A 10,262-nucleotide genomic window follows, 5' to 3' on the forward strand; every position below is an offset into this window, starting at 1 on the left:
AAGCCTTGTAGGGAAGACACCCACCCCCACCCATCAGGGTAAGATGCCCCGTGAGTTTGATAATACGGTACTGTATGTCAAAGTCGTAGCCTGGAGTGATTTAATTACCCCCCCCCCCCAATGTGTTAACTCGGGCATTCCTCTTGAATGCATATTTTATTGATCTTCAAACCTTTCATCTTTTTCCAAATTTTATTTGTTTCTTAACGGGGCCATCCTACCAGCTTACTCAGACACAAGCTGTGAAAATTGCGTAACCTGCAAATCGATGGAAATGTATGCATATTAAAATGGAATCAAATCATTTTATGAATTCGCCGATTTAATTGAAAATAGCCAAAGTATTTTATCGTTACAAATGCAAAGGAATCGGGACGGTGACGCGGGAAGCATTGTACGCGCATGCGCCACGCAGCCCGCGCCGGTGCTGAATGCAAGTGAGAAATTCTACTGCGTGATCCGCGAGGCAGACAGGCGCAGGCGGCGGTGCCCGTTTTTCAGAGGATTTCGACTCATTTGTGACACACAACCGGACTCAAGGTGACTGGGGAACAGGTAAGAACCCCCAACCGTATTCCTCGTCGCACTTGTGAGTACATAACTGGCGAAAAAAAAGACCCCGCTTTCGGCGGAGGCATCAACATCTTGGCAGGCGTAGTGCCGCATGTCGGCGTTTTGAGTTCCAAACAAATGTGACGAAGTCGCCGACACGGTGTTGCTTGTTATTGTTGGCGTCGTGATTCGTGTCTTTGCCGAGGGGTGTTATCGCATCGCTTGCCGCTTGGGGCCTCGAGGTGGCTGCTCGGCGTCGTAGTTGGGGAAGTTAAATGCTTTGTGTTGCCACGCCGCCGCGCTCCAAGCCGAGAAAAGTATGGAGAAGTGAAGGCCTAGCGCGAGGCCCCAGCGCGCTAGCTCGAGTGACGGCTGCCCGCCCAATCGCAATGCTTCCCCCCGCCCACCTTAAACGTTTTCCACCAATCGGATTCGCGTTCATCCCGACGTCGGCAAAAGGGCTTTTCACGCTCCGCCTACTCGTTATAAAACCCGACCGTACAATAAAGTCTCAAGTCCTGGCCGGGGTGGTCCAAAACGGCACGGTAAACGAGTGCGTGAAATGAAACATCAACTTGATCTAATTCGCTGTTTGAGGTTTTTCAAATGTGCACAATTGTGCGTGCCCGTTCCATCAATGATATATCATCACACATTGATATATTAGTGGACGTTTTGGAATGAATTGTGACTGAAATGAGTCACTTTGAACCTGCCATCGCGTCTTGTAATGTCCCCCCCCCCCATTCTCGTTTCCTGTGTCTGCCTTGGTGCCGTTGAGTCCTTGATGCGACAATAAAACACACCCACTTCCACTGCTGTGTTTGTCGCCGATCCCATTTCGAGCGGAACGTCAACGGGAGATCGACGGTTCACCCCAGACAGAGCCGGCCACGTGGTGGAGCCCCCCTTAGCTTTTGTGTCTGAACGGGGGACCGGCCGATCGCAAAGCACGTGGGCCGACAAGCGCAGTCATATCCGGTTTGTCGGTTGCCGTGCAGCGTCGCCCCTTGAGCACGCCCAGACGGCCCCAACAAAGTCCCCGTTGCGCCATTGTATACGTCCACCATTCCGATATGATGGTGGAATAGCGCGGTTCTATGATGGGCTGCGCTTGCTGCTATTGGACATGCTCGGGTACTACTGATGAGGTCCATTCTTTCATAAAGGTGAAGGGGATGCCGATCCAGATTTTTTAACAACGATGAATAGCTCATCTCATTACCATTTAAGCGGCCTGGCTCACCGTAGCTTGTTATTTTCCCTCTGCATCATCTTCAGAGTGTGTGTGTGTGTGCTTTGTCACTGTCCTGTATTTTCGACACACACGAGATGCTCAGTTGGGACACAGTGGTAGTGATGATAAGAAACTGTAAATGGTGTCATTTATCAGTAGTCTAGTTTTTGAATAGTGTGTGTGTGCGTGTGTGTCCAGGAAGAGAGCCTTGATGTGGGCAGTATGAGTAAGACGCCCCCTAACAGAAGAGGGATAACATTTGAGGTGGGAGCTCAGCTCGAGGCCAGAGATAGCCTCAAAAACTGGTGAGTCATGGCCTCATTCATGCTTTGCCATCCTTGAAACTCCACTTTCACCGTCGCGTCATTTCCTTCCCCGGGACAGTGTTTGGTTACTGTCAATCGTGTTCAAATTGCTTTCAAAATCTCAAGCGCTGGACGCAATCTGTTCGGCGGCGCAGGTTGTCTCATATTTTGCACGTCTGAAATAGTGTAACTTTATTCGTTTGAGATGAAAAGCACAACTTCAACTGTACATGAAGGGGAAGATTGACGAGCCTTCCGATTCAATTCAAATCACGATACTTGTGTGACGATGAGATTTGTATCGCGATGTTTTGCGATTCAATGTCACAGTGATTGATGTTGTTCTCAAACAATACATTGTTTTCATTGTTGGTGATCTCAAGAATGTCACCGGCATGATGCCTTGTTGTTTGTTTGTTTTTTTGTTCCCCCCCCCCCCAACTCTGGACTTGTACCAGAAACTTCAAAATGGCAACGTAAACGCTTCTTTCCTTTCCTGACCTTTGTTGCTCTTTAGGTATGCCGCCAACATTGAGAAGATTGATTACAACGATGAGAAAGTACTAATTCATTACCGTCAGTGGAGTCACCGTTATGACGAGTGGTTTGAGTGGACAAGTCCCTACCTGAGACCCGTCGAGAGGGTCCAACTGAGGCGCCGAGGTTTGCAGGACGACGCTCCCGTGCCTGTAAGCCAGTCTTCTTTTTTTCCTCTTCTTCTTTCTTCTTTAACCTTTGAGAAACGGAGATTCCCTCATTGAACTCATTAGCTCACGGCGGTGGTGTGGTTTAAAACCCTCCGCTCCTTAAGTCTTAAATTAAAGACGGTGAAAAAAATATCACTTGAACAGGAATTAAGATGAGACTCTTCGACAGCTTCAAAATTCCCTCAAAAGCGAAGAATGGCAGCAATGCTTCCATGCTCTGCGTTAGCGAGGACTGAAATGTTTCCGTTTGGCCTCGCCAGGGTTTTCAAGTGAATGACAAGGTCCTGGCCAGCTGGTCTGATTGCCGTTTCTATCCTGCAAAAGTCATCTCGGTCAATAAAGATGGTGGGTACAAAAAGGAAAAAAAATGCATATAGACGACGTTGGAATGAATCCAATGTGTGTCCTTTCTTCCCCCTCAGTGTCTTACACGGTGAAGTTCTTTGATGGCGTCATCCAGACAGTGAAAGGAATTCACGTGAAACCTTTTATAAAAGAGGTACGTGTCGAATGAGCCCGGCCGTTTTTCCGTCGCTTATCCGCTGACTTTTGTCTGCTGGCGAATAGAGAGGCGCACGAAAGTCTCTGAGTTCGGAGAGAAACATGGTCAGGAGAGTCGCCAACCGCAAAGAGCGCAGACCCCCGGTGAACGGCGAGCCGCGGAACAAGCGGGCTCGGCGCAGCACCTCCGACCAGGAGAACGACAGCGTCAGTGACGAGGACGAGCGGGAAGCCGGCACGCTGAACGGGAAAAGCAAAAGGGCCAACGGCGCCGCCGAGGCCTCGCCCGCTCTCAAAGGCGCCGAATCGGATCAGAAGAAGCCCGGCGACGCCGAGGATGGCGGCCGACTCACAAATGGCGCCAAGGAGCGGCGCGACGAAAAATGTCACGAAAACGGAGACGTGAAAAGGGAAGAGGAGGAAGCGGAAACGGAGGCCGACCCCACATACGGTGACTCGGCAAAGCCGTACGCGGAGGCGCCCGAGCGGACGACCGGCGAATGCATGGACGACGTGGAGCGGAAGCCCAACATCAAATCCGAGAGCTCGCAGCCCGCCGTCACCCCGCCGTCCCAGCCCGTCAAGCGTAAGTCTTGTCGGGCGAAAAAAGAATGGTATAGCGGGGCTCGGGAGTCGATGAATGCTTTGTTTTTTGTTTCCCCCCCCCTGACCCGGCTGCTTTCAACAGCTGCGAGGAAGCAGGGTTTCCACAACCCCAACAGATTTAGCAGAGAACCACGTAAGTCCCGCCCTCGCTAAAAGGCGCTCGCCGGCTCGGAGCTGACTTGTGGCGTCTTGCGCAACGCGCAGTGTACAGGGTGATCAAAAACCAGCCCCCCCCTGTGCTGTCCATCAACCTGGACCACAACCCGTTCAAATGCAGCGCGGCCGGCTGCGCAAAGTCCTTCCGTAAGGCCAAACTCTTGCATTACCATATGAAATATTACCACGGCGAGGAGCAGCCCCCGGAGGACGAGCGCAGCCCCACCGGGAGCGGCCACGCCGGCCCGGCCGACAAACGGGCGGCCTGCGCCGCCGCCGATGGACCAAAGAGAAGACGAACCATCTCTGCCTCAATGCGTGAGTTTTATCTGTCCGTCCCGCTCGAGGTTGCCAGCTCGTCGTTTCCTCTCGCCGCGGCTAGCCATGAAAACGCGGCCAGCGATCTCCGTGACGACCTTACGGTCGACCTCTGACCTCATTTTGCGCAGACTCGGTCGCCGCGGCGGCGACTCGGGGCGAAGCGAAGGCCGCGGGCAGACGCACCTCCGCTCCCTCCGCCATCGGCGCGCACGGCCATCAGCAGAGGGCGCTGCTGAGGGAGAAGTGCAAGGAGAACCAGCTGGACAGGAACGGATGCCAGCGGCAGGAGAAAGAATCCGACAAGCGCGGCTTGGACGCGGGTCAGTAACGATTCCCGAACGGAACGGCCGCGCGCAAATCGGCCCCCGCGGCTACTTTTGTCCTCTTATCTGGCGGCGGGCGTCTTGGCGTCCCGGCTAGCTCCGTTGAACCGAGTTGAGAAGCTTCGTCTTCATCTAGAAGGCATCGGTTCCTCGCCGCTATTCGCCGTAGCGGGGGGAAGGCGGTCGTGATGTGAAAGTGGAAAATTAAAGCTTACAAACCTCTCCAGGTCCAGTCAAAGATAGACCAAAAGACAAACCCAAACAGAAGGACTTCCTTCGCATTAAGCTTAAGAAGAGGAAGAAAAAGAAGAAAGCCCAGTCCGGTAAGCGGGGATTCCGGCCATCGGAAAACGGCCTCGCCGCTTTGCATGTGCACCCGCTGTTCCCTTGCGGAAGCGGCTTGGCTGCTAAGTGTGAACCCGTCGGCGTGGTTGTTGAGCCCCCTCCGTCCGCGTGTCGCGTCAGCTACCGGACCCGCTCGTCTGACTCACTCGCTTGCGTCCAGAACGGCGGCGCCGAGAATGACGTCGCACAAACGCCCCCGACTGGTGTATTCAAGTCAAGTTCCGATTTCTGGAGTGGAAACGCCAAATAGCAAATCTTTTCCGGCGTACATTCAGTTGGACGCGCTGCAAAAAAAAAGCTTTTTTGACAATCCCGACACGGATGTTTTGAAAGTTAGGAGCGGCGCGTGTTGTTTTGGGGGGGGGGGCGGTTTGTTTTAACCACAATGTTCCAACTTGATCTGAAATTGGGTCTCATCTAACATCAAGTGCACCCGAGCGGCGACCACATTTACTCCTTGAGCAATATTCATACAGAAAATGATGTCCTCAAGTTCTTTCTTGCTCTCTCGTGACAAATAACAACATATCACGAGAGGAAATGCGCAGCGTTGGGAGAAATCACGCACAGACGCCGCAGAATCCCGTCATTGTTGGGCGTGTTCACGGGTAGCGGCCGTGTTTGCGCCGTGCTATGATGAGCTGCATCAAACGGGCACTTTTCACGCGCGCCTTCGCAAGGGGGTGGGCAATTGCGCAATCTTCGGGCTGGTGGTTTGTCATAGCGAGCGAGATGTTCCCAAATATTTTTGACATTTTCCAAACGGCCTCGTTGTTCTTAAATGGAGCCCATTGTTCCAAAAATGTTTGTCCTCGCCACCTGCCCCGAATGGACGCATGTGGAATGAAATTCATGTTCAAACTTGATCAACATCTGCTTTTCCTCCCCCCCCCCTTCCCTGTATTAACAGACTGCACAGATATTGAGGAGAATATTGACTTGTCAGTTCTGTGCCCTCCACCCAAATTGAAAATGCCATTCAAATCGGCCCCCTCGCACAATTACAAGCGTGAGGCCTACCGCTGCAGGCCCGGATACAGCCACTCGGTGCAGATAAATGTGGATGGTGGGTATCTGCTGTGCGTGTGGGTGTGAGTGAGTGAGTGTCCGTGGCTTTGCCTCCCGTCCCGTTCGTGCTATATCCGTCATCGGCAACGTTGAGCCGCGCAAACCTGTGCATGTCAGCGCTTCAACGCAGCGACGGGCAGTCCTATGCTCTCGTCACTTGAATCGCGCGTTTGTGAAAGTTGACGCGGTCCGAGAATACCCGCGGCGGGAAATCGTCGGCGCTCGTTTCTACTCTTTGTGATGACGGAGGAGCCCCCCCGATTCTCGGGTGTGTCCCCGTTTCCGCAGACGAGGACAGTTTAAGCGACTGGTCCACCGACAGCTGCGGCTGGAGCGACGACGACTACGGCGCCGACGTGGGTGTGACCAGCCCGCCTCTGAGCCTGGACTGCGGCGCCGACAGCAACGACCAAGAGATCGTGCGGTGCATCTGCGAGGTGGAGGAGGAGAACGATTTCATGATCCAGGTCCGTATTTGGGATGATGCGGTCGCCGGACCGTGCGGGATTTTCCGTCTTGCGTTTTCACGCCGTCTTGTCTTTCAGTGTGAAGACTGCCTGTGCTGGCAGCATGGCACCTGCATGGGCTTGCTGGAAGACAACGTCCCAGACAGATATGCTTGCTACATTTGCAGAGACCCTCCAGGTGAGGGGGGGGGGGGGGCTTTTCGACTCTCGAGGCTTTGTCGTTCTCGTCGTCGCCGTAGTAGTTGATTGGGACTTAAGTACAGAAGACATACGGGCCTTTGATGATCTCCCGGTGTAAAAAGAGAAAAAAAATGCTCTCCAGTCGCATTGGCACGCAAACGAATGTCAATTTCCAGGTCAGAGGCAGAGTCTGCGCTACTGGTACGACCGCGAATGGTTGAGCAACGGCCACATGTACGGCCTGTCCTTCTTGGAAGAAAACTACTCTCACCAAAACGCCAAGAAGATCACCGCCACCCACCAGCTGCTGGGAGACGTGCACCACGTGCTCCAGATTCTCAATGGCCTGCAGTTGAAGATGAACATTTTACAGTGAGTCCACAGGAAGCTAAAATAAGAGCTTTCAAGAACCGAGTTGTCGTGCCTGGCCGCCCAACACGCACACACACGAGTCTCCGTGCTGGTCTCATGTTTGCGCGCTTCCCTCCACAGAAACAAGACGCATCCTGACCTGAAGCTATGGCGCCAACCTTGGAAGAGAGTTTCAAGGCCGCCGAGCGGCCGGGACTCTTTCCGAGCCGGTGCCGCGGCCCCCTCCCCCGTCACTCCTGACGAGGACGCATGTCGCGGTGAGATTTTAATGTCCAACGCCCTGGAGAAGCTGAGCCGGGCCGCCGCCGCCGCCGGCGCCTCGTCCTGCTCCTCGTCCCCGTTCCCCTCCTTCCAGGACTCGTATATCACCAGCGAACACTGCTACCAAAAACCGCGCACCTACTACCCGGCCGTGGAGCAAAGACTGGTGGTGGAGACCCGACAAGGCTCCGAGCTGGAGGACAGCATGAGAAGCACCGAAGAGCTGTTGGAGCGCGAGCAGCGCTTCGGCAGCCTGTTGGAGATGGACGACAAGCCCAAATCCATCGGCAACAAGGTTTGCTTGCGTATCCTTCAGCTTTTTTTTCATCTTCCAAAGGGTCACGAGTCGCAATATCCTTTTTGTTTCCTCTGCGTATGGAGCCGTTTTATTGATGATTTTTGTCCCCCCCCCGCATGATCATCTCCAGGCTACGTGTGGAGGCTCCTGGCCTGACGTAGAAATAAAGAGAGAAGTCGGGAGTCATCTCGAAGAGGCTGCCGTCAACTGCAAGCCGCAACAGCAGTGGCAGCTCAACCTGCTGGATCACATCGACGCGGTCCAAGACGAGGTCTCGCACCGGATGGACTTTATTGAGCGGGAGTTGGATGGTGAGTCTTTGACTTCAACTCTGAGATCTTATAAAAAGTCGACACGGCCTTGTTCAAATGCACCCGCATCCATTTGAGCCACGCAGGTTAGAGATGACATCAAAGGTGGCAAAAGTTTGGAAATGTTTGACGTCACTTAAACCAGGCATCTAAACAGGGATGTGTGTGTGTGTGTGTCTCTCCCCGCCCCCTCCCCAAGCAATTATCAATTTCTCACCAGCTAATCCATTTCCGCTACTTTGTATTGACGACAGCTTTGTGTTCAACCAATTGTCATAGCTGCCGACGGAGGTTGAATATTTTTTTTCTCACCCCTCAATTGCTTTGTGCCCGTCCCCAGTGCTGGAAAGCTGGTTGGACTACACCGGGGAACTGGAGCCTCCCGAACCGCTGGCCCGTCTGCCTCAGCTCAAACAGCGCATGAAGCGGCTGATGTCGCAGCTGGGAAAGGTGCATCAGCTCGCCCTGTTCAGCTCCACATGAGGGCGCCGCGCGGAATCGCGTTGAACTCGCCGGTCGCAAGCCTCCGCACCCGACGTCTGCGGCTGCTTCTCATTCCTTCAAGGGTTGGACGTGGTGAATTCAGATGCGTCCGCCACTGGCATCCTTGTATGGAAAGCCAGCATTACGAGTCAGGATTATACACGATACGTTGCCTCGTAATGCTGGAAAGATCGCACAGTGGTCCCCACGCAACTTGCTCCGATGCCTTTTGTATGCCCGGACACTTGGAGGTGGCTTGTAATTCTCTCGGTGCATCGTGCACTACACTCGAGCTTTACATTCAGCTTGCAGTACACAGATATGAAAATATTTTTGAACACGTGTGTGTGTATATGTATACAGTATACACGTTTGTTCTCCAGTTGTGCGTTAACACCCCCCCCCCCCCCCCCCCCAAAAAAAAGGCTTGATCCCTTGACACCCGGTATGAAACGGCACTTTACAACCATCTTGAAAAACTGAGTCCTGGAGTCTTTTTTTTTCTACACTGTGAAGTTATTTTTGTCTTGAATCCTGAATTTCTTATTTTGTCGTTCCGCTTTTGCAATGGTGACGAGCGCAATTTGTGTCTTAAATGGTCGTGCTTATCCCTAAACGGCGCGCCAATTATCTTGCTTACTTTTCATTTGTGTGTCCATGACAGTATTCCTCGCTACCATTTGTGTCTGCTTTATTGCCGTGGCCCTTTGATGGCTCACCGAAGACTTGTTCTGGACTGGATCTCGTGCTTTTGCTCGGGACAAATACTGTTTAGACAAGATGAAATTGTCTTATACAGTAGTTCCAGTTTCACCTGTTTGTTTGTTGTACTTTGTAAATATGTCCATCTAAACGAGTTTTCCTTTCTGATAATCTACGCTACTGTACTGTCTGGATTAGAGCAGGGAAAATGTTGAACAATGCAAACAAATCTGCTGGTACATAAATAAACTCTCATTACTAACATGTCTTGTCCATACTCCCCATCACCCAAATCCTGTTTAAGCAGATGGCGACACTGTCATGAAATTGACGTTGCATCATTCAGTTTGATGTAACATGATTTCATAGCCGATTTGGCCTCTTATACAATCGGATCAAAATTGGGGGCGGGGGTGGGGGCAGCAGTCTGTGACTAAAGGCTCGCAAAATTGGCAAATGGCAACAGGACCGATTCCTTTTCTGCAGAGAAGCACCGCGGAGCACGGCGCTCATCCTCACCGACCGACAAACTTCAAACGAAAGCACGCCACAACGGGCTCCGTGCATGCTTGATTTGATTTCACAGCCAATTCGGGCGGTTACATAATCCGATTGGAAATGTGAATTGGCGCGCCGTTTGATTTAATCGCTCAATATTTGAGCGGCAGAGCACAAGTTGTCAAAGTAACAACTTTGGACGGTGTGAAAATCAAAAACAGCCGTTTTCTTGAAAGGTTTGTTCAAAAACTCGGTTCTCCTCTATCAGTATTTTACAACGACTCGGGTCGGAAAAGCAGATTTACAGATACATTACTGTATTCGATTGTGAAGTACTTTGCGGCTTCCCATTCACAACCACGTCTTATTATTCTCCCTCTCTTTTTATTTCCTGACAAATTACCGTACTGTATTTCATAGTTGTCAGTACTTTTTTATTTTTAGAAAAGCTAAATTAGTCGCTAGATTTACGAAGAGGGGGAGAAAACAAATAAAAAATGACCTCTATCTCTTCTTCCTGTCTTTGCTCCGTAGCGTCTGCTCTGATTGGCTGGCCGCCTGTCTCCGAC

The 10,262-nt window shown here is 52.0% G+C and overlaps 1 protein-coding gene across 4 annotated transcripts; it reads left to right on the plus strand.

Moving 5' to 3' along the window:
* The first annotated feature begins 410 nt into the window (after positions 1 to 410).
* On the plus strand, positions 411 to 9,457 carry LOC127608224 (PHD finger protein 20-like). 4 transcript variants are annotated; one of them, XM_052077212.1, is made up of 17 exons: positions 411 to 555; positions 1,988 to 2,094; positions 2,612 to 2,783; positions 3,062 to 3,146; positions 3,224 to 3,300; positions 3,369 to 3,888; positions 3,991 to 4,041; positions 4,113 to 4,382; positions 4,514 to 4,705; positions 4,936 to 5,031; positions 5,964 to 6,119; positions 6,410 to 6,588; positions 6,667 to 6,766; positions 6,945 to 7,140; positions 7,261 to 7,696; positions 7,830 to 8,010; positions 8,351 to 9,457. In XM_052077212.1, exons 2-17 carry the CDS (start codon positions 2,012 to 2,014, stop codon positions 8,491 to 8,493), a joined length of 2,937 nt encoding a protein of 978 aa, XP_051933172.1. In that variant the 5' UTR covers positions 411 to 555; positions 1,988 to 2,011; the 3' UTR covers positions 8,494 to 9,457. The 4 variants fall into 4 exon arrangements, with proteins under 4 accessions (XP_051933172.1, XP_051933174.1, XP_051933173.1 ...); XM_052077214.1 differs by lacking the exon at positions 5,964 to 6,119; XM_052077213.1 differs by lacking the exon at positions 4,936 to 5,031.
* The last annotated feature ends 805 nt before the right edge of the window (positions 9,458 to 10,262 follow it).

This window comes from Hippocampus zosterae, chromosome 9 (assembly GCF_025434085.1).
Source record: "Hippocampus zosterae strain Florida chromosome 9, ASM2543408v3, whole genome shotgun sequence".
Taxonomy (NCBI): domain Eukaryota; kingdom Metazoa; phylum Chordata; class Actinopteri; order Syngnathiformes; family Syngnathidae; genus Hippocampus; species Hippocampus zosterae.